The sequence below is a fragment of the Molothrus aeneus genome, chromosome 12 (assembly GCF_037042795.1).
Source record: "Molothrus aeneus isolate 106 chromosome 12, BPBGC_Maene_1.0, whole genome shotgun sequence".
Lineage (NCBI taxonomy): Eukaryota > Metazoa > Chordata > Aves > Passeriformes > Icteridae > Molothrus > Molothrus aeneus.
Genome location: NC_089657.1, coordinates 19,899,664 through 19,921,265, shown reverse-complemented (window position 1 = coordinate 19,921,265; position 21,602 = coordinate 19,899,664). Strand labels below are relative to the sequence as shown.

Sequence of the window (21,602 nt, the reverse complement as noted above, 5' to 3'; positions counted from 1 at the left end):
AAATTATTGTTAAACTGAAGAGTTCTGGTGGAAAAAATTAATTGTGTTTCAGGTAGTGCTGGAAGCTGTGGTTTGCATGAAAACTTTATCCCAATCATAACTTGCATTGTAAAAATGAACAAAAGTTGGGGAAGAGCAGGAGGGTTGGCAAAGGGAATCCTCTACCAGAGTGGGAAAACCCAAAAATATTCCAAGAGTTACCACTATCCACAGTTCTGTATAATTTGGAGCCAAAAGGGTGTTAGTTAATTTAAATACTTTTTTAAAGGGTGTCAATGAATTTAAATAATTTTTAAAGGGTGTTAGTGAATTTAAATAATTTTTTTTAAAATGTATTAGTGTGTAGGAGGGAAATGCTGGTGGAAAGAAACTTTGAGAGTGAAATGCCTTTAGATTTGAGCTGTATCCAGCATGGGCTGTGTGATGGTGTTCACAGGGGTTCTTGGATGAGGGAAGAGACGAGGATCTGACTCCATGTTTCAGAAGGCTTGATTTATTATTTTATGATATATATTACATTAAAACTATACTAAAAGAATAGAAGAAAGGATTTTATCAGAGGGCTAGCTAAGAATAGAATAGAATAGAATAGAATAGAATAGAATAGAATAGAATAGAATAGAATAGAATAGAATAGAATAGAATAGAATGATAACAAATGTTTGTGGCTCAGCTCTCTGTCCAAGCCAGCTGGGCTGTGATTGGCCATTAATTAGAAACAACCACATGAGCCCAATCCCAGATGCACCTGTTGAATTCCACAGCAGCAGATAACCATTGGTTACATTTTGTTCCTGAGGCCTCTCTGCTTCTCAGGAGGAAAAATCCTAAGGAAAGGATTTTCCATAAAAGATGTCTGTGACAGGGCTGCTGTTGCCTCCCCAGTCCCTGAAGCTCAGGCTGAGTTCAGTGTGTGGGGCCCAGGGGCAGGGACAGGGGGTACCTGGGGTGTTTGTGGGGTGTTTGTGGGGTGGGCTCTCGGGGGAGGTGTTTGGGTGGATGGCTCAGAGCAGGATGCTGTGGGTTTGTTGTTGCAGCTCTGGCAGCACATGCTCAGGCACATGTTGCTTTGGATTCTCGTGTTCAGCTGACTCATCTCAAATCACTCTGGCTGCAGGAGAATGCAGGGACTGAGAGCATACATTGAATATTGGTGCTTTTGAGTGTTTTAGGGAATACAAATGGGGTTTTTTAAGCTTCCATTGTCTCAGAACTGTCCAAAAGTTCCTGTCTAAAATCTGCCATAATTCTGCAGATTCAGCTGTGCAGTGTCAGTCCCCAGCTTTATCTGCAGGTAACAGATGAGGAGAATATTCCAGATGCTTTCCCACATGCAGCTGCTCCAGAGGTTTTCCTGCCCATCACACAGGTTCTCTCTGTGTGCCATGTATTATTGCAGGGCTTTTTCTCCCAGGAAATCCCCTTTGGATATCCCATTGCTCTCTTTCTGTGAGTTACAGCTTCAGGGGCAGCCTTGCACTGGGCTGTTCTCCTCCTGCATTCCTGCAGTTCTGAGATCCATTCCTCATTGCCCAGAGCAGCTGTGGCTGCCCCTGGGTCCCTGCAAGCGTGCAAGGCCAGGCTGGAGCCACCTGGGACACTGGAAAGTGCCACTGCCCACGGTGGCACTGGATGGGCTTTAAGGTCCCTCCCAACCCAAACCATCCTGTGATCCTGGGATTATCCCACTGAAAAGTTCTTATTTGAAATTACTGACTGGATGACCCTGCATCAGCAAACAGCACCAAACTGGTGTCACTCCATGTGAACAGTTCAGAAAATCCCTTTGCTGACCTTCCTGTAAGTTTAAAACACATTTTATAAACAAATACAGCCAATGCATGACTTCGAGGAGCCCCTTGGGGAACCAGGTGACTCCAGACCTCAGCTGGGATTTCTTTATCTCATCCTCATGTTCTCCTACAAGCCTGTAGTGAATTTGCATTTCAGCACTGAATCCATGGAATACCCAGCTGGGGTTTGGTTTGTATTTACCCTGTGGAGAGAGGTGACACTGGTGTCTGTATTAACATATTGACAGATTTATTGACATCAGTTGTCTTCAGTCTTGCCTGTTTAATTAATAAAATTGATCTGCTGAACATCTCGCTAATAATTCTGGCACAAATATTCCAGCTAGTCTTGTTACTAAAATGGAATTTCAGCCTCTTATTGTGGAATCTGCCATGAGTCTGGTTGCCAAAATAATTTAATGATCCTTAATTTGTGGTTTTTGCTTCATCTGAAATGCTTAAGCTGGATTTTATTGCAACAATTAAGGACAAAATAGTTAAAATGCCTTCACAGAAAATAAATGCAAAGGAATAATCATAAAATCCCAGCTTATTTTTATGTAGAAAAGATGAAACAAATAAATTTAATGTCAGCGTGTTATGTAAGACCCCTTGAACAGCAGCTGCAGTCAGAGTTTAAAGCTAGGAATAAAATACATGATTAATGTGCACCAAGGATGTAGGAAACACTTCTGAACTTCTTTTATCTTTTCTTTGCAGCCCAGTTGGCTGCTTTTCTGGCTTAGCTAATTGTTGGGTAAATGACTTTGTCATTCTGGGTTAGGTCAGAAAAACACATTAAAGGACAAAGCCACCTGCAGTGTCAGTGACACGGGGATCCTGGGCTGGAGGCTCCCTCTCTCACCTCTCTGCAGTGGTTAATGATCACACTGCCCATTAATCCTTAATGCTTGGGAAACCTCTTCTGATGGCAGAGATGGCTCCACTTAGAGACCAGACGAGGAGCAGGCGTTAATTACATCCTGCTCATTAAGGTTTGTTCTGCTGCTGGCCCTTTTTGGGGCTGTACCTGCATCACCTCCCAGCTGAAAGGTCCATGCAGGAGGATCCACCTGGATTTTGCAGCTCCATTGTCCACAGGATGAAGGAATGCATCTCAACAAATGCATCTCAACAAATATTTTGTACTTCTGTGATGAATTGGGGAAGAAATATAGATCAAATTAACCCAAGTTATATAATACAGTTATAAGTTATATATAATTAAAAACCTTTCCAGGCTTGCAGCAGCAGGATTGCTTCCCAGGTCCCATTGCAGTGGGGACTCCAGGCAGATTATTTATTGCTGGTTTTTCAGCAGCCAGCTGCCCAAACCCCTCCGGCTCCTTGTCCCTGCTGTTCCAGGCTGTTCCAGGGATTCCTGCTGCTGCTGGCACTGCCTGTGTCTGAAATAGTCCAGGCCTGGGTTTTTCCTCAATATTTTATTGTTCAGTCTTGCACAAGCTGTAAGTTTATAGACTTCTTTATTTGTTCTCTGTTCGTGGCATTTTCCTGGAATCCTACACTGGTTTGGGTTGGAAAGGACCTTAAAGTCCACCTTGTTCCACCTCCTGCCAGCCAGGGAACCAAATATCCTGGAGAAAACAAATCTATGGGATGCCTTTAAGTTTAGGACAGTCAAGGTAATACCCAGTGAAGGGTCAGGAGTGTAGTCAGGGCCTGCAGAAAGTGAGGGTTTAACATTTTACCTTAAAATGCACCAATTTCTTAATTGAGAGTTCAGGTTACTCTAGAGAGGTGATCCTTTCTCCAGAGTGACACGTTTGAGGAGCTTGGATGACCAGAACAGGGCAAAACTGCACAAACCAGAGGTGCCAAAAGGGGAATTGAGAGCTGTCACACAAAATCTTAACAGAGAAATATTTAAGGTGATCAATTTAATACAAAGCATTTTAGCATTTTCAGTGAAGTTTGTTTTAGGGCTGACTGAACACTGCAAAATTATTTGAATTTGGGTGGGAAAGACTTTTACTTTTCAAAGGCTTCCTTTTAAAAGCAGTTGTTCTGCATGGTGGGAGAGGAATAAATACTTGTTTAAAGCCTTGTTTTAGCAGAGTTCTTAAAAGGAAGTTGTTACTTGGGGCTCAGGTTGTTTAGCAGGAACCAAATGGTATTTTAATAGTAATGCCATGGTACAAGTTGAAAAAGGATTTATTGTCAGTGATAACAGAGAGATTTTTCCACAGCTCTAACTGCTGCCAGCATTGTTTAATATTTGCAAGGGATTTTTTTGTGTGTGTGATGAGAGACAGTAAAATTCATTCAGCAGCCACTGAAATGATGCTGAGCTGAGGCCTCATTTTGGTGAAGGAGCAGGTTTAATAACCACTTCTAACTATATTAATGGTAAGTGGAAAGCATGTAAGATACAAGATACAATAGAGAAATGCATTTAGCATCTATATAAAGCTCAGAACATACAGGGATAAAATTATTACAGAGGAAATTCAACACAAGCAAATGTGTATCAACTCATCAGTAACAACCAAGCTGAAAATTAGAAGCAGCTTCCAATGAAAGCTTTGGGGCATCTTGCTAAAATAAACAGTAGGAAAAAATTATTCAGAGGCTTCAGACAGAACTACAAACGCTCATGAGAAACATTTCAAAATGTGATTGAAAATGAAAATACTGAAAATGAAAATACTGTACTCTGGCCTGAGACATTCCTGGCAGTTCTTCTACAGCTGTTTACTTCTGCTTTGAGCTTCAATATTTTACCAGTGCAGCAACAGCCAGGGAATGTTCCATGGGGGCACACATGGCTGCAGGGAAGGGAGCACAGGGCTGGGTCCTTCCCATCACATTCCAGGCATGAGCATCTCTGCTGCAGCCCTTGGGCTTCTCACCCTTACTCTGAGACACACTTTGTGCATTAGAAGTACAAGTGCCCAGAGGAATGAGCAGTGTGCAATTACATAACTGGGGCTCAGGGGGCTGGAACCAGCCTTGGTGAGGAGTGGTTTGGATCCTGTGGCAGCCTGGCTGCTCAGGAGCTGCATGGAGCCTCCACAGGCCCAGGATTTCAGGCCTGGAGCCATGGAATGGTTTGGGCTGGAGTGTCACAGACATCTTTTATGAAAAATCCTTTCCTTAGGATATTTCCTCCTGAGAAGCTGAGAGGCCTCAGGAACAGAATGTAACCAATGGTTATCTGCTGCTGTGGAATGCAACAGGTGCATCTGGGATTGGTCTCATGTGGTTGTTTCTAATTAATGGCCAATCACAGCCCAGCTGGCTCAGACAGAGAGCCGAGCCACAAACCTTTGTTATCATTCATTCTTTCCTATTCTATTCTTTACCAGCCTTCTGATGAAATCATTTTTTCTATTCTTTTAGTATAGTTTTAATGTAATATATATCATAAAATAATAAATCAGCCTTCGGAAACATGGAGTCAGATCCTCATCTCTTCCCTCATCCTCAGACCCCTATGACCACGGTCACACTGGAGGGGACATTAAAGCCCTTCCATCCCACCCCCTGCCATGGCAGGGACACCTTTCACCAGGCCAGCTTGCTCCAAGACACAGCTCAGCCTCAGGTGGGAGACCGAATGAGGGGAGTTTTTAGGCTGTAATGGAAGTTTTCTATAAAAATGGTCTCAGGTCCCAGGCTGCTGTGTGAACCCCGTGGTGCTCAGCTTTGTCTCTGTGTGTGACACGTGAGGGGAACAAGCCACTTCTGCTTCTGAACTCCAAATAACAACCTCTGGGGCCGTGTCAGGACCAGGCAGGGGGAAGTTTTATTTGGGGATTAGGGAGGAGGAGCTGAGCATTCATCTTGTGTTTGAGTAGAGGGTCTGAGACCTCCTGGGCAGGGGCAGGGCTGTGTCCTTTGTCCCCTGTGGCCTCACCCAGAATTCCAACCACAAACTGCCTTTGGTTTTCTAGAATGAATCAATAGCCAAGCCTCCTAATCCTGCAGAGACCAGCATGTTAATAATAAACAGGAAAATGCAATAACTGCTAACAAATGCCTTTGCTTTTGAGTCTGTCTCAAAACCTTGAAGATAAATTCAGGCCTCCATTTGAAACAAACAATGTTTGACATTGCTCAGGTGATTGTTTATTCCTCACAGCCATGGACAGAACAAGAACCTCAGCAGAGAAAACTGGGTTTTGGGGACAGCTAGTTCTGTGGCTGTGCAGGTCACTGATGCTGGCAGGGATCAGTGTTCAGAGCACTCAGAACCACTGGGCATTTACTGGGACAGCCTGGCTGTGCTGGGCCCCATGGAGCTCTTCCAGGCTCTTCAGGGGGATCAGAGTCCTTGTCTTTAGTACTTGTGGCTTGTACAGTGGTTAGGATAATGACTTGGGCATTTTATGTCCAGTTCTTTCCACACAGTGACATCAAGTGACTGTACAGGAGTCTTGCTGAGCTGACTTTGTAGTGCTGGGGAGGACTCGGCCCCAGTGTCCCCAGTTCTGCCCTACTTACTGCATTTTTTGATAAAGAAAAGCCTTTTTTAAAGTTAAAAGCTAAGGCTAAACAGCCTGTGCAGTTACTAACTCCTCACTTTGTAGTATTCAATCAATTGTGAAACATTTGAGTTCATTGTGCTAAGAAACAGACGTGGGCAGGCTTTATCCCACACTTACTCATCAGCCCAGCTCCCATTGTTCCAGGGGAGAGCTGAGGGAGACTGAGCTTGGCTAAACCAGTGTTTAACAGAAATCATGCAAATGAGTCTGTTATCTTGAATAAAACTGTGGAGTTTAGAGCCAGACAGTTGTTCCCCAGTTATTTTATCCAGACACATCAAACCAAACCAAGAACTGAATTGAAAGCTTGTCCCAAACACAAGCAGCAATGCCATACACTGAAAAGCTTCCTATTATCCTGTCCTCCTTGAACTGGATTGATTATCACCCAGGGAGCACCTTTCTGAATAGCTGGGTAAGTCATTCCTCACTTTTCATTTGACCTGTGCACTGTCAGACATCTGCAGAAACTGGAATTAACACCAGAAGGATGCACCAAGCTGCCAAGCCTGTTTATTCTCTTCCTTATATGCTGCTGGTGATTGAGGTACTTGACCTTGCAGTGGCTTGGAAAGCTGTTTGATGGGATTCTTTATGGAATGGTGTTGTTTCCTTAGCAGGCATTTATCATTTATGTGATGTATTGGTGGCTGGGATGTGCAAGTTCAGGACACACAAGCACCTTTTGAAATTGTACATTTCCAGTGCTCTGTGTTTGGTATCTGCTAAAAATGAAGCAGTATTTGAATCATTATAAAGCTTCCCTGGAAGCAAGATACCTTTAGGCTGTGCAGCAGAAAAAAACCACTCCTCTAAATCTGTATTTCCCTGAATTACCTTAATTTGTGCAAAAGATAATTCAACTTTCAAAGCTGACAGGTGATCATGTCAGTGCCTCCCAGGGTCTCATATCTGAGTCCAAGGTCTGGCTGCTCCAATCCAGGCCTCCAGTGTGGCATGGGGACACTGTGCTCTGGAGCCTGACCTGTTCCATGAGCCCATGGGGGTGGGAGTTATGGGATCAAGCTCCCAGGGAAGGGTTTGGGATCTGTACCACCAGAGATATTTGGGGATGGCCACACCAGGCTGGATTCTATTGTAAATCAAAGGTGACTCCGATGAAGGGGAGAGAATGATGAGGAGGACTCCATGGATATCAGAAGGCTAATTAATTACTTTATTATACTATACCATCTACATTTCATCTAAACTCAATCTGCCAAGGAATCACTCTGCATACACTGCCCGGAATCTTGTGGCTGTCACTGACAGTCCCCACACACACACCTGGCCCTGACAGGTCAAGGAAACAAAACACCATCACTGTGGGTAAACAATCTCCATGTTGCATTCTACTATGGCACAAACACAGGCACAGCAATTGGTAAGAATTGTGTTTTCCCTTTCTCTGAGGTTCAGAGAATGTGAATCTCAGAAATCCTTGGGGAGTATTGTGTCTTGCTTTTCTCTGTGAAGAGAATGTGGCAACAGGATTCCCTGGAGCTCGCTCTGCTGGGTGGGGCAGCACCACATCAAGCGGGTATTTATGGAGTTTTCTTAGGAGGAATCCTGCTGGAGCACCTGTTGGTGCTGGATCCAAGCCCTACAGGTCATTTATGTGGGGGAATGGGGAATTTTGGGGCCTTTGCTTCCCCTCTGGTTTCTTATTGCATTCCACGGCACCAGCACATGCAGATGTGACTTGAGGCTGCTCTGACAATTCTACAAATTATCATCAAATTTACTTTTGTAAACCAAAATGCACCTCTGCTAGGCAGAACCATGGAATCAGGGAGTGGTTTGGGTGGGAAGGGACCTTAAAAATCACCATGTTCCACCCCTGCCATGGCAGGGACACCTCCCACTGCCCCAGGCTGCTCCAAGCCCTGTCCAGCCTGGCCTTGGGCACTGCCAGGGATCCAGGGGCAGCCACAGCTGCTCTGGGCACCTGTGCCAGGGCCTGCCCACCCTCACAGGGAACAATTCCTTCCCAGCATCCCATCTATCCCATCTCTCAGTCAGTCTGAAGCCATTCCCCTTTGTCCTGTTGCTCCAGGCCCTTTAAAACCGTTCATCTTCCTTGTTGGCTCCTTCAGGTGCAGTGAGGCTGCAGTTAGGCCACACTAATTCATTTGCAGATTGGTTTGGACCAAAGATCTCCTGCCTCCCCCATTTTTTATTTTTCTTTTTAAAGTTTTGCAGCATCTTTGGCAGTTCCTGCTCCCCTTGAGCCCTGGGAGCTGTGTGGGTGCATCAGGAGGATTTGGCTGCCCCCTGTCCCTCTGGAAATGGGACAGCTGGCCATGGAGGTGATCACTTGACCATGGCAAATGAGCTGCCCTCATCAGTGTGTTCTGGTGTATATTTAACTTAATAATGTGAGCAGATGGTCATTGCACTGATTCATGAGGGAAGGGAGGAAGCTTGGCTTGGGAACGTCAGGGCTGAGTGCTGAGCATCGGAGCTGGGCAGGAGGAGGGCAGGAGCAAAGCTGAGCAAAGCTCACTTTGTACTCTCTGGGGTCTCTTGGTTTGGTTTTTAGTTTGCTTTTCTCTTTTACAAAGTACCATCAAATAAAATCAAGTCGAGGTGACTCATCAGGCCTGCAGAAATGATCATTTCCCTGGAGAGGTGGTTTGTAGAGCACAAGCAGGATGGTGCTGAAGTGTTTGCACCTCTGGTGGTGCTAAAAAGGGGGGAGATGGGGAGGCAGTCGCCTGTAGAGTTATGAAACTTCTCACTCTGCTGTTGCTATTAAAGATGACAGCTATTCTGCAGGGAAAAGGTAACACTGGAGTAATAATTCTTCAGTAATTTTTATTTTTGCAAAGAGCAACTTTGTTTAAATCTCTTCCCATTTAGTAGGATTTAACTAGATTTTCAAGCCAGAAACTAATAGTATAAAATATCCAGCCACTCTCCTCATTAGCCAAACTGGGAAGTTCACAAATCCTCAACCTGCAGCAGCTCTCAGGAACAGCTTGATTTGCTTCTTAATTCTGCAATTTTCACAGGAGAAATGCTGTATACAGAGGAATATCCTCTTGAGCAAGAGCCTAATCTCATGTTTAGGTTGCTGTTTCTCCTGGTTGCTGATTAGCTTTGCTGTCTTATCAGTTTATGTCATAGTATGTGACTATAAATTGACTTTGCAGTGAGGAGGGAATACGTTCGTCTTCACAGATGCTGCTGTTTCCATGGAGATAAAAGGACCAATGGCCTTTTCTTGGTTTGGACTGTACTACAGTGAGCAGGCAGAGATGGTGCATTCGAAAATGCAACATTTGGTGCTTTGATATTTCCGTCTAAATAGCAAATGAGAAAGCATATTGTTCCTCCTTGGTGATGAAGTTGAATAATAAATACAGCTTTGGGACTTTTTCTGCAAGCAGAAAGCGAGCCCACCAGGAATGTGAGGACAGCGTGGCTGGTTTATGCTTGCTAAACCTCCTCTCTGGGAAAAACCTTTTGGCTTTGCAAAATATAACCCTGTAGAGCCTTTGGGTTTATCTGATGCAGTGTTTGATGCTGGTTACATCACCAGCTTACTTATCCGTGATGTTCCACCGGGGCTGAGCCTGAATGAGCGTGCAAAAGCTGTGAATGTGATTTTTTTTTTTTTACTTTATTCTTTTTCCTTGAGAAAGAGCTTTTCTACCTCAGATTGCGTGAAAGAAAATATAAATTCCAAGGCCACCCCCTCTTCAAGGATGGCTTGCAGAAGGTGTTATTTGTGAGTACCTTTTCCTTCTTCATCTGTCGTCACATCTCTGATTTCTGTGTTGAGGATTCCAGAAGTGGGAGTAGTGATCAGTTTATTGTTGGGTAGGTTTCTTTCCACGAACCATTTTTAGGGTGTTACCTTTTCTGGTAGATGAATGCCCTGTATATTAAATGTGTTTAGATGATGATGATGATGATTGTGCATGTGGGTATTTAAAAATACAGTGTAATAAAGTGAGTAGTCTGTGTTTAGCAGGGGGAAAAAATGAGGAAACTCTTCACTTTGCATCCAAGCAGCAATGCAGGGTGCTAGGAATTCTGTCTGTGATGAGTCAAGGATCTCTCTTCCATTTTGTTGGAATGCTTTGTCATATTAAAGTGCAATCTGTCTTTTCAGTACAGAAATAAAATGCAAACAGCAGAATGTGCAGTGCAGCCCTGAGCAGCATCACACCGAGGAGGCAAAGTTCCCTGTGGTTTTGTTGTTACTTTTATGCTGATCAAAACATAAAGATGAAACATTCATTGATTATTATTCCCTGGAGCAGTTTCTGGAGGGTTGAGGGCAGACACAGGAGCTGATTCTCCTGTGGGCTCAGGAGCCCCTGGAGGGAGCTGAGCCTGAGGCTTGGGGCTCAGGACTCAGCCAGTCTACAGGATGGGGCTGGTGCTGGGATGGATGGAACACACAGGTGGTTTGCTCCAAAATGGGCACAAACCAGGCAGGGATGGATGGAACACACAGGGTTTGCTCCAAAATGGGCACAAACCAGGCAGGAATTGATGGGACACACAGGTGGTTTGCTCCAAAATGGGCACAAACAGGCAGGGATGGGCCCTTGGATTTGTCCTCACTCCCAGTCCAGGGGCTTGGAGATGCTGTACCTCTGTTTGCAGTTCTGAGCCCTGGTTAACCATGCACTCCCTTTAGGGTTAAATTTGGGGGTTCCAGAGGATCCTGCATGAAACACATGTAATTGTCATCCCCAGCCTTTTCCAGTTATTTTAGCAGTGCCTCTGAGCAGCCTGATTTGAGTAAATCAGCTCCACGTTCAGCTGCACCATCCACACACAGGCAGAGTAAATAAAGCCATTCAAAACCAGACTCCTCCAATAGAATAACAAAAGAATATTAATATATGTCTTTGAGTTTTCTTCAGCTTTTTGTGTTGTGCTGAAGGGGTGAATGGTAAAGTTGAAATGTTTTAAAATCAAAATAAATGTGGAGCATTTTGTAGGGAGTTGAAATAAGTAAACTTGGAGAACAGGTTGCAGCCTTCCAGGTATTCATGGATCAGCCTGAAACATCCTGGTGTGTGTTTATCCATGGGAGAACAGTTCTGGTTGTGTTGGACTCCATTTTAATTTGGGTCCTGGGATTTGGGGATTCTGTAACTCTCAGCAGGGAATGGATCTCACAGAGTGCTCATCATGTGGGGGTAAGGGACATTCAATCCCTGTATGTTGCTGTCTTTAACAGTGAGCTTGCAGTCTTATTTACAGACCCATCTTGTGCAGGATTTTCCTGTTTTGCTGCTTATACCTTTGGTATCTTGTACCCCCCTCAGCACGTTGCTGTAGAAAACAAGATGTGGGTTCTGCCTCCTACTATAATTCTGTCTTTTAACTCCTGTTTAAGAGAGCTGGTGCTGATGGTTGGAAAGGGGAAAATGTAAGCTGGGAATTTTTTTAAGAACTTTTAAGAACACATGTATATGGAAAATCTTTATGTTCTTTAAAACTGATGGGTTCTCAATACTGAAAATGTTTGTTAAACTGTTAAACACCAGTCCTTCAATGCTAAGTTTTCAGATGAAACCTTACATATAACAACTCTGTCAGTGTTCTTGTAATATATATATATATATATATATATATATATATATATATATATATATATATACACATGCCAAAGATCTTTGCTACTGAAAGTATCCTTTTTAAGGTAAAAATATCTTTTTCATCTTTAAGTTTAGAAAGCCTGGTTGTTGCTGTTCTAAGAAAAGCTGAACAAGAGTGTCACACTACTTGGATTAGTGAAAGCAGTTTTTTCAGCTGCTGCACTGAATAGAACATATGTCACAGGAGCATTGTTTTAAGTAACAGGATTTGCCTTGCTGTAAATCTCTCCTGCTGTATCTGGGTAATTTCATTCTTTGTACTTTGCTATTTTGCCTCTTTCATCAGCTGCAAATCCAATATGTATAACTGGCACTGCTCAGCTTTGGGTTTGCTATGTTATTGCTCTGTGAGATTATAAATGTGCCTGTGTTCTGTAAAGGGAGTTGTAGTTTCTTGAGGATTTCTGGGACCTGATTTAATGATGTGGGAGATACAGAAAAGCAGTGGTGAATATATCCACATTCTGATTTAATCTAAAAGATATTTTCCTTCTCTTGTGTCTCTTTGCTCTTAATTTCTGGGTTTGGACTGTGTGGGGTTTTTCCTACAGATTTTGACAGCTCCCAGTAAACACAACTGACACAAGTGCATCTTATGAGTCCTGTGAATTATTCCACATCACTCTGCACCGTAGATGGGGTTCTAGTTTAGACTTAAAAAGAATTTTTTCTAATTATAAGCATCTACATATTAATAGTCTTAATTAAATTCACCCTAGTTCCAGCTAACCCAGGATTGGAGCAAACTGTGCAGGGATGGAGAAGGATCCCTCCTGTCTGTTTGTGTAGGCTGGTACTGAATTTTCATGAAACCTAAAAAAGTTTATAATAATTATTTCTAATTCTCTGTAATGCTAATAAGTGTTGTGTTCTAGGATGGGACAAAATAATGGCTGTTCCTTGTTTAGTATGCTGGGCCTGTGGTGGTTCCATTCTCCCAGGAGATGATAATTATTTACAGGCCCTTTGATGGAGGAGAGGTCAGTGAGAGTGTGCCTGATGATTCCATTGAAAAATCCAGCTGTGGGCACTTGAGCTGGGAATACACAAAGGGAAGCATTATTCCAAACAAGAACTCCCAGTCTGCAGTTCTGCTGCGCCGTGTACAAATCCTGCTATTAAATCATTTTGATGACAACCAGATTTGATGAATTCTGGAACAAAATTCAGTGGTCTGTACTCTGGACTGTGTGTGCTGCTCGTTTGGAACTGCAGCTTTTATTGAGCATCCTTGTAGCTGGTGAAAACATCTTTCATTCCTGTGAAGAGGAAATGGAATTCTCGAGTGCTGTTAGCCAGGCTCTGGCTGTTGCGTGGAAGGGGAGGCAGCAATGGGAGGAGGGAGATGCCAGCAGAGCAGCTTTGCAGCATATGGCTGTGCTGCTTGTGATGTGTGGGTGAGGTTTTTGACTCTCAAACTCCTGCAGAGTAATTACACTGGTAATTACACCTGCCAGGAGCTTCCTGCTGCCCCCCTGGGATGTGGTGTCCAAGAAGCTGTGCCCAAAGAGCCACCTTGGGCTCTGTGAGAGCAAATCAAAGATTTGCTCCAAGAGCAATCCCTGGGCATGTTCCCATAGTGCCCGGGCAATGAAGGGAGGAGTTGGGTTTCTCCTGCAGTGTGTGATGGTCTCTGCTGTGAACTGGAAGGTTTTTGTGGATGCAACCATAAAAGCAATGGCAGCATTTAATGTTGTGGGGTAGCCATCCAAAAGAGTGCATGCCAGGACATTAATTAATAATAACAACACTGGGAAAAAACCATAATATTGTCTGTGTGCCGCCACAGCCTCTCTGTGATGTGCTTGGCTGCAGAGTGCTGGACATACAGTGGGGTGAAATGAATAGCAAAGAAGAGGAGGTTTCACAGTGCTGCTTCAAAAACCAAAATCATACTGCCCTCTGTATTTTGGGTAAGGAACAGTAGGAATTTGTCCTTGGAAATGGGAATGTGTCGTGTGCTTAATCACCTTGAAGTGGCCACAGCCACAGACAGCTGCAGTCAAACCTGGGCTGGGACAGTGGGAGCTGTCATGAAAAGCTTCCTGCTGCTTTCTCTGCTTTGCAAAAAGCTGTCCTGTGGCCTGGGACAGGGTTTTCATTCTGGAAGCCCTTCTAGCAGGTTAATAAACTTGTTAATTAGCAAGCATTTAGCTGGAGTTGATGTGATTCTGTATTATTATGACTTTTACTGTTCATCACCTCTTTGGGTATCCTTTGATTATATTTCAAATGTTGTTCCTCATGAAAGTAATGGTTGGATTTATTAAACAAGAACAGGACAGACTTTATTAGTTTCTATCTACAGTATTTTCTAATCTCAGCTGTTGCCATAACTCTGGATTAACTTGAGAAAGAAAATTTCAATTTGTAAAATAATGTTACTGTTCAACAGGATATAAAACACTGGGAAATGCAAATATTCCTTTTAATAGATCCAATCAAACAAACCATTCTTGGCTCCCTCAGCTGACATGGAGGGAATGGGCTGAGGTAGGGGGTGGATTTGTCTGCCCCTCCTGCTGTTCCCAAGCTGATTTCAGAAGGATGGGTGCACACAGGTATCCAGGACAGCAGCCTGTGCTGGGGTTATTTTTTTTCAACATTCTCATTGCAATGTGCACTTTATGGGAAAATGTGCCAGAAGAAAGGGAAGAATCCTGGCAGATGGAGGGGAACAGATTGTTGTTCCAGACCAGAGGAGGAATGGTGAATGGAGTCAGGGCTCTGGGGAGGGCAGCAGCAAAGGGCAGGGAGGTACTGAGCAGCTCCTCTCATCAGCCACATCATTTACTCCAGACAGGCTCCTTCCAGCTGTGCTCCTGCCCCCACTCCCCTCAGTCTGGGGTTTGGAAGCTCTTGTAGGAAGAAGCTCTCAGACAGCGATGGTTTAATAATTCTGCTGAAAATTCAACAGCAGCAGAATGAGCAGGGGTGGGTGGATGTCCTGTGCCACCACAGTGTCCTGGGCAGGGAGAGGGGACAAGCTGCCCCCAGGCTCCCAATCCTGCCAGGAGCATCTGCTGGCTCCGAGCACATTGTGAGAGCACAGGATAACCTGTTAGAGAAAAAGCAATTCCAGGTTAATGGCCAGAGTGTTCTGCTCTGCCAGGTTGTTTAAAAACCAATACTGAGAAAATTGTCTGCTGAGTTTGGGAGTCTTGTTGGGGATTGCAAGAGAAAATGAAAGAAAAAAATAAAAATAGTTCTGGCTTTATGTGATGACCAGTAGTCAATTTTTTATTTGTACATCTGAGCAAGGCTCTAAAACCAGAAGATTAAGAAGAATTGTCATTTCTGTTTGCTGATGGACAGGAGAATGCTGTCAAAATGAGTGGATTCTAATGGCAAACATGATGGGGTTTACAGGGGGGTGAGAGGCACAGCCCCAGCTGCCTGGGGGCTGTGTGCTCTGTTAGGGGCTGGGGTCCTCCTGTTCTGTGGGGGAATGAGGTGTCCAGGGTTTGGGTCACATTTGGCTCTGGTTTTACTGGCAGACTCATCTGCTCTGCCAAGAACCTCGTGCAGGGATTCACAGGGGTTGCTCCCAAGGGGAGAGCTGGAATGAACTTGGCCTGGGAATGGGAAATGGCCAAACTTCCATGTGCAGCAATGGGCCAGAAACTGAAATTACCAGCAGCAGCATTTGTCAGCTGTCATTTGTCTTGTCCTGGTGCTGAAGTACCTGTGCTCTCTTTGTAATCCTAAATCATCCTTTGAAGAACAGCAGCTACAGATGTGGAAACTAATCTTCACAGGGCTGAGTATCTGTGAGACTGTGAACAGGAGCAGTGATTAATTCTCCTCCAAATGATTGAAATGGATTTCTTCTGATGTTTTTAGGTGTTAAAAATTAGTAAATGAATTCTAGCTTGAATGCAAACTTGTGTTGAAGGCTGATTGCAACATATAGCTATGAAGTTTAAAAAATAATTAAAACTCCAACCAAACTAAACAAACAAACAAAGGGATTGGAACTGTAAACATTCTTTGGTATATTACAGAGGGGTAGATGATTGCAAGTGCTGTTTTGACAGGTGATTGAAGGCACAAAATGCCACATGAGAATCTTAAATTGCACTGGCAGATTTACCCCATTGCTTTGGGTAGAATGAGCATTAGTCAGGGGCTGTAAAGGCTGAGCCTCCTCACTGTCAGGCTGCCATGAGTCACTGAGATCTGGAGGAGCCCAAACAGAGTTCAGCTATTCTGAATTTCAACGTTCAGAGCAGAGCCCAGACCTCGTGGTGCGCCCAGGATCCTGTCTGAGGATGCAGCCCCCTGTGCTGGACAGCAGGGACCTGGTGGCCCCTCAGTGCCAGCCTGCAGCTGAGCCCTGTCCCCTGTGTCACCTCCTCACCTGTGGCGGCGTCAGAGCCTCCTTGGGCAGGGCCAGCTGCTCCCAGGACGGGATTGCTGCGTTCCTGCTGCTCCTGGAACTCGGGGCAGGCGAGCTCCTGAGCCCAGGGCTGTGCCACAGGTGTCTACAAACCAGAGCCAGAGCATGGGGAGAGCTTCTCTTTGTGATGATTCACTCGTGGGCAGTTTTGGAAGGAATTTGAGACGGGTCCTCTGAATTGTATTTGATGATGTGGTTTGTTTTCTTATCTTCTACATAGGCAGGAGGGCTGAGTTCAGCTCACATTGTTACAGCACAGTTCATAAGGTCTCAAAACCCTTAGTTGCAATATCTTTTAAGGAATTATTGACTAATAAAACACTACTAACAAAGATATTTATGTTTTTAACCCAGTCCTTAAATATTTTATCTTACAGACCCATGCTACAATATAAACATTTTAATCAATCATGTTATGACACTCAACCCTACAGTACTGCATTCTAAGCTCCTTATTTACCTCTGTTATGACTTTATTTTTTCTATATCTCAAACTCTAAACTTTCCTTTACTTGACATATGTCTACTTCAAACTATAAATCCACATTCTCACTTCTAACACCTAAGTTTAAAAACCTTTTCCAAGATCTCAAATCAAATCCTGTGTTTAATTCTAAACTTTAGTTCACAAACCCAAAATTCTATGAGCTCCTTAGGTTTCAGACTCTGTGGTATTTTCAGGGTCCCTGGACAGAGGAGGAATTGAGAATCTGACTCCATGTTCTTAGAAGGCTTATATTATATTATATTATATTATATTATATTATATTATATTATATTATTATATTATATTATATTATATCACATTACATCACATTACATCACATTACATCACATTACATTATATTATGCTATACTAAAGAATAGAGAAAGGATACAGACAGAAGGCTAAAAAGATGATAATGAAAACTTGTGACTACTTCCAGAGTCCCAACACAACCTGACTGTGATTGGTCATTAAGTAAAAACAATTCACATGAAACCAATCTAACAAGCACCTGTTGGATAAACAATCTTCAAACCTCATTCCAAAGCAGCAAAACACAGGAGAAGCAAATGAGATAATATGGTTTTCTTTTTTCTCTGAGGCTTCTCAGCTTCCCAGGAGAAGAATCCTGGGCAAGGAGGATTTTTCAGAAAATATGATGGTGACAAGATTCCACCACCTTCTTTATTGTTCAGGTTCTTTTGGAACCCAGGAATATTGGAGCAAGACATATTCATGGAGCCTTGAGGGCAGAATGGTTTTGGAAGAGCCAGGAGCAAACTCTGTTCAAAAAGCTTTGTTGAGCAGAGCTGAATCCAGAGAGATTCTTTCATATTCTTTCATATTTCACTGGCTAATTCTCTGAAGAAAGAGACATCTGTGTGGAAAAAGAACAGTGGTGGCAATGGAATCTGGAACACTCTCCTACAGATTTCCTGCATTTCCTTCTTTTGCTTTTGCTGGAAAAACCAGGATGCCAAGGCAGGAGCAGGTTCCTCATGAGAGCAGTTCCCCTGCCCAGGGTGAGACTCGTGCCCTGCTGCCCCAGGTCTGAGGGGAGCAGCTTGTGTGGAACACTCTGTGCTTTTCCTGACATAAAATCCAGCTTTGGCTGCTTGGATAGAGCCCATCAATGTTTTCAGTGTTGTTCTCCATCTTTGGTTTGAGTTTTTTGTCTTCCCAAGGGGTTTGAAGGTGCTCCCCTGGGTACCTGAACCTTGTGAGGTGTTAGAGGGCACATCCCACACTGGGGTGTGTCTGGGCTGAGCTGCATCTCCAAAAGCCCAAGTACTTTACAGGAGTTACCACCTTTGAACAGAAAATCCAGCTGATCCTGGCCATGCAGTTGCTGACACAGTGTTGGCAGCAGGAATCAGAACAGGCTGACCTTGTCTTTTTTCCTAAGGATTAGTAACTTACTCCTTCCTGAACAAAACCTGACTTCTTTTTGCTTAACCACTCTCTTTGATCTCGTAAGAAAGTGACCTCACAGGATTCACTTTAAGCCTCAGGGATGCAGAAGAATCAAAATCAATCTTCTGAGACTTCTATCAAAACACCAAGAGAAAGATGGGGGGAAAGTGCATTTGTGTACTCTAGCACACACACACCCCCTCTGTTAACTGTCGGGTTGGATGCTCACAAGTTAAAGGAGGATTTTCAATTTAACAGCTCCCTCTTCCACTCAAAGAGCTAGGAGATATTGATTATTTTTTTATGATTTCCTAGAAGAATGCTGTGTCCTGAGAAATTTGATTAGGTGGATTTATCATGGAGGACTTGCTGTGCTGAGCCTTGTTTAATGTTTCCTGGCACAAACACCAGGAATGCAGGGACGTGTGTGCTGTGTGCTGCTTAAAGATTTTCCAAGCTTTCCTTCAGAGGTGGAAACCCCTTGTCTGGTTTTGTTTTAGTGAAACAATACCAATCTAATGATTTGGGGTGCAGAATATCTTTGTGCAGTAAGGGATTTTTTTGTTTTCTTTCTGTACTTTGAACAAATGAACAAATTTGAACAATTAAACTGCTATTGCACAGGTCTGAATATTGCTTAAAACATGCGTGAAACTTGGGTTCTTTCACATTTTCAAGTGGTTTATTTTGCAATATGTTTGTCATTGCTGGGCTTGAAGAAAGCTTTGTGTCCATGTCCATTGCACTGTCCCTCCTCATTCAGAGCATTAATTCCATGACCAGAGAACAGCCTGACTGGTGCAGAGTAAGGTGCAAGCCTAAAGCTTCATTTCCACAGGGATTTTAACCCTCAGTGTTTCAGCTTTGCCTTCCTTCTACGTGGCAAGGCAAACCCCAGGCCTTAAACTGGCATTTGATCCTAATTCTGCAACAAACCTTTGATTGACTCCTCACTGCAGCAGCTCCTCCCCATCATTGTGGTGTGTGCATTTAACCCTGGCACTGCTCCCTGTGTCCCCTGGCATCCAGATCTCACAGCTGTGCCTCAAATTTCAGTCCCCGTTCTCCTGAGTTTCCAATTCTCCTGTCAGCACCTGCCTTCCCCTCAAGAGCCCCTTTCTCAACACTGCTGGTTTGACTTTGTGTTTTTCCTTGTGTCGTAGGTCTTTAAATACTCTGCACCAGTTTTGCTGTCCAGCTCCATTGTACCATTCCCAGCTAGCTGTCCCTGCCACACACTCAGAGTACAGGTAAGAGTAGACATGCTCCACCCTCTGCTGCTCTTTGAGGGACATCTGGTGCTGCCATTTGACACGAGACAAGCAATAGTTGCTTAAGTTTTAAAAGGAAAAAAAAATTGGAATAAATATCCAATATTTTTGAGGTCTTGTAGGGTAGCTGTGGATAGAACCATCACTGCAGTGAGTCCTTCTCTCAGGCACTCTGGAATTACTCTGTAAAACGAGTGTCATGTGCTTTAAGGGGCACATCCCCCTGAGCTTGCAAAGGTAGGGAGAAGGGAGGTGCAGGCTAAGCTCTCACGTGACAAATACACTGAAATATTTATATAATTAATGGAGGATATTGATGTTCTCCTTAGCAACTCTTTTTTTTCATCCCTGCCAGTAGCTGAGGAATTCATCCATGTGTTTAACCCTCTGAAGGTTAAAGGCATGGACCTGCCCAGGGCTCAGCACTGCCTTGGATTTGAGTGGAAGAAAGGGGTTTTAAACACATCCAGGCCCTGAATACATCAAAAATACACATCTTCCAGCTCATATTGCTTCTTTTAACAGAGATGCCTTTACTAACTATGTGTTCTCTTTGATCCAGTGCAAAGAGCAGCAATTACATCCCATAGTACAGTTTATTGTCAATGCCAGTGTTTATTGTAACATCTTAGGGAAGCATCAGAGGGCAGCTAATCTCAGTCATTGGAAATGTGAAAACTGTTAAAAAACTGTGCATGCCATGGAAAATATTGTCTTGAATTTTTACTTCTGCTATTAGCAATCGACTTGGTGATAATTGCCAGCTCATGAATAATATTAATATCAAAATATTGGAAGCCTGGTGCTGAAAAATCAAAATCACTTTGCACGGGTAATAAGGAAAGACAAAAGCAAACAATGAATCCTAAATCTGTAAATGCATAAACATATTTCTGGTTTGAATATTTCATCCCCTAGTTACCTCTATCCATGCATGCTTGGATTCACCCTGTTGGTTTGTGTTGCAGCATCTGTTTGTGTGTTTGGTTTTTTTTCTCCCATCAGAGCCCTTCATTTATTTGGTGGTAGTGAGTCCATAGTTGAGTTGTAAGACAGCTCAAATTCCTTTGGTGAGGAGCAGGGCCTGAAAATCTTAGATTCCCTGCTTGCTTTTTAGTGAGGCTTTTAGTTTTCCTATGTCCTTAGTTGATAGTGCTTTAATTTTAAGGATCTTCCTGTTGGGATGTTGATGGGAAAACCAGCTGTTCCTTGAATGTCTCAGTGTCTTGCTCCACATAGGGTGTTATTTTTATCAGTGATATTTCTTCTGGAATTAAAGCTTAGAGCAGCTTAACTTTGTGCTTGAAAAATCTGAATTTCTTCAGGGTTTTTTTTGCGCAGTGAGGACAGGAGTTCCCTGCTCTGGGGGTGTAAAGCTGTGCAGTGTCAGAGTGCTGTGGGACCTCCAGCTGATGGCTCAGGACTGTGAGTGGAAGGAGCTCATCCCTGGCCTTGTTTGCTCTCAAGGAAATTTGGGCTCAGGGGGGACCTTGTGGCTCTGCACAGCTCCTGCCAGGAGGGGACATCCAGGGGAAAAGGGGCTCTGCTCCAGGGAACAGGGCCAGGAGGAGAGGGAACAGCCCCAGGCTGGGCAGGGCAGGCTCTGGGTGGAAATCAGGGCAAATTCTTCACTCAGAGGTGTCCAACCCAGCTGTGGCTGCCCCTGGGTCCCTGGCAGTGCCCAAGGCCAGGTGGACAGGGCTTGGAGGGACAGTGGAAGGTGTCCCTGCCATGGCTTTGAGTCCTTCCAACCCAGACCAGTCTGGGGTTCTGTGAACAAGGGGGAATATGGAAAAGCTGCAGCCAGCCTCTCCCAGGGACAAGAGGCAAACAAACCAAACTGCAGTAAGGAAAATTCCAATTAGATACAAGGCAGGGAGAGAGGGAATTTCACCAAGAGCTTGGTCAAACGTTGGAGCAGAGGCCAGCAGGGGACGTGGGGTCTCTGTCCCCAGCCACACTCAGGTCAGTGGGACATCCCTGCTGTACCTGCTCTGAGCAGGGACTGCACTGGCCACACCTCCACCAAATGATCCTGCACCCCACAGCCCTCTGTTCTTGGGAAGGATAAAAAGAGCTGCAAACAAGAATATTTTAGTCTATAGAA

General features: G+C 44.0%; 1 protein-coding gene across 6 annotated transcripts in view; it reads left to right on the top strand.

The window, feature by feature from the left end:
• The window catches only part of IQSEC1 (IQ motif and Sec7 domain ArfGEF 1), a 302,049-nt gene that overhangs the window by 114,653 nt on the left and 165,794 nt on the right, over positions 1-21,602 (top strand). The window contains exon 1 of one of the 6 annotated variants that reach the window (XM_066558300.1): positions 9,611-10,034. The exons of the other annotated variants lie outside the window; for them this stretch is intronic. Within the exon in view, the coding sequence (XP_066414397.1) occupies positions 9,736-10,034 (299 nt within the window). The 5' untranslated portion in view covers positions 9,611-9,735. Of the gene's footprint in view, positions 1-9,610; positions 10,035-21,602 lie in introns of those variants that run through there. 6 annotated transcript variants of the gene reach the window in all.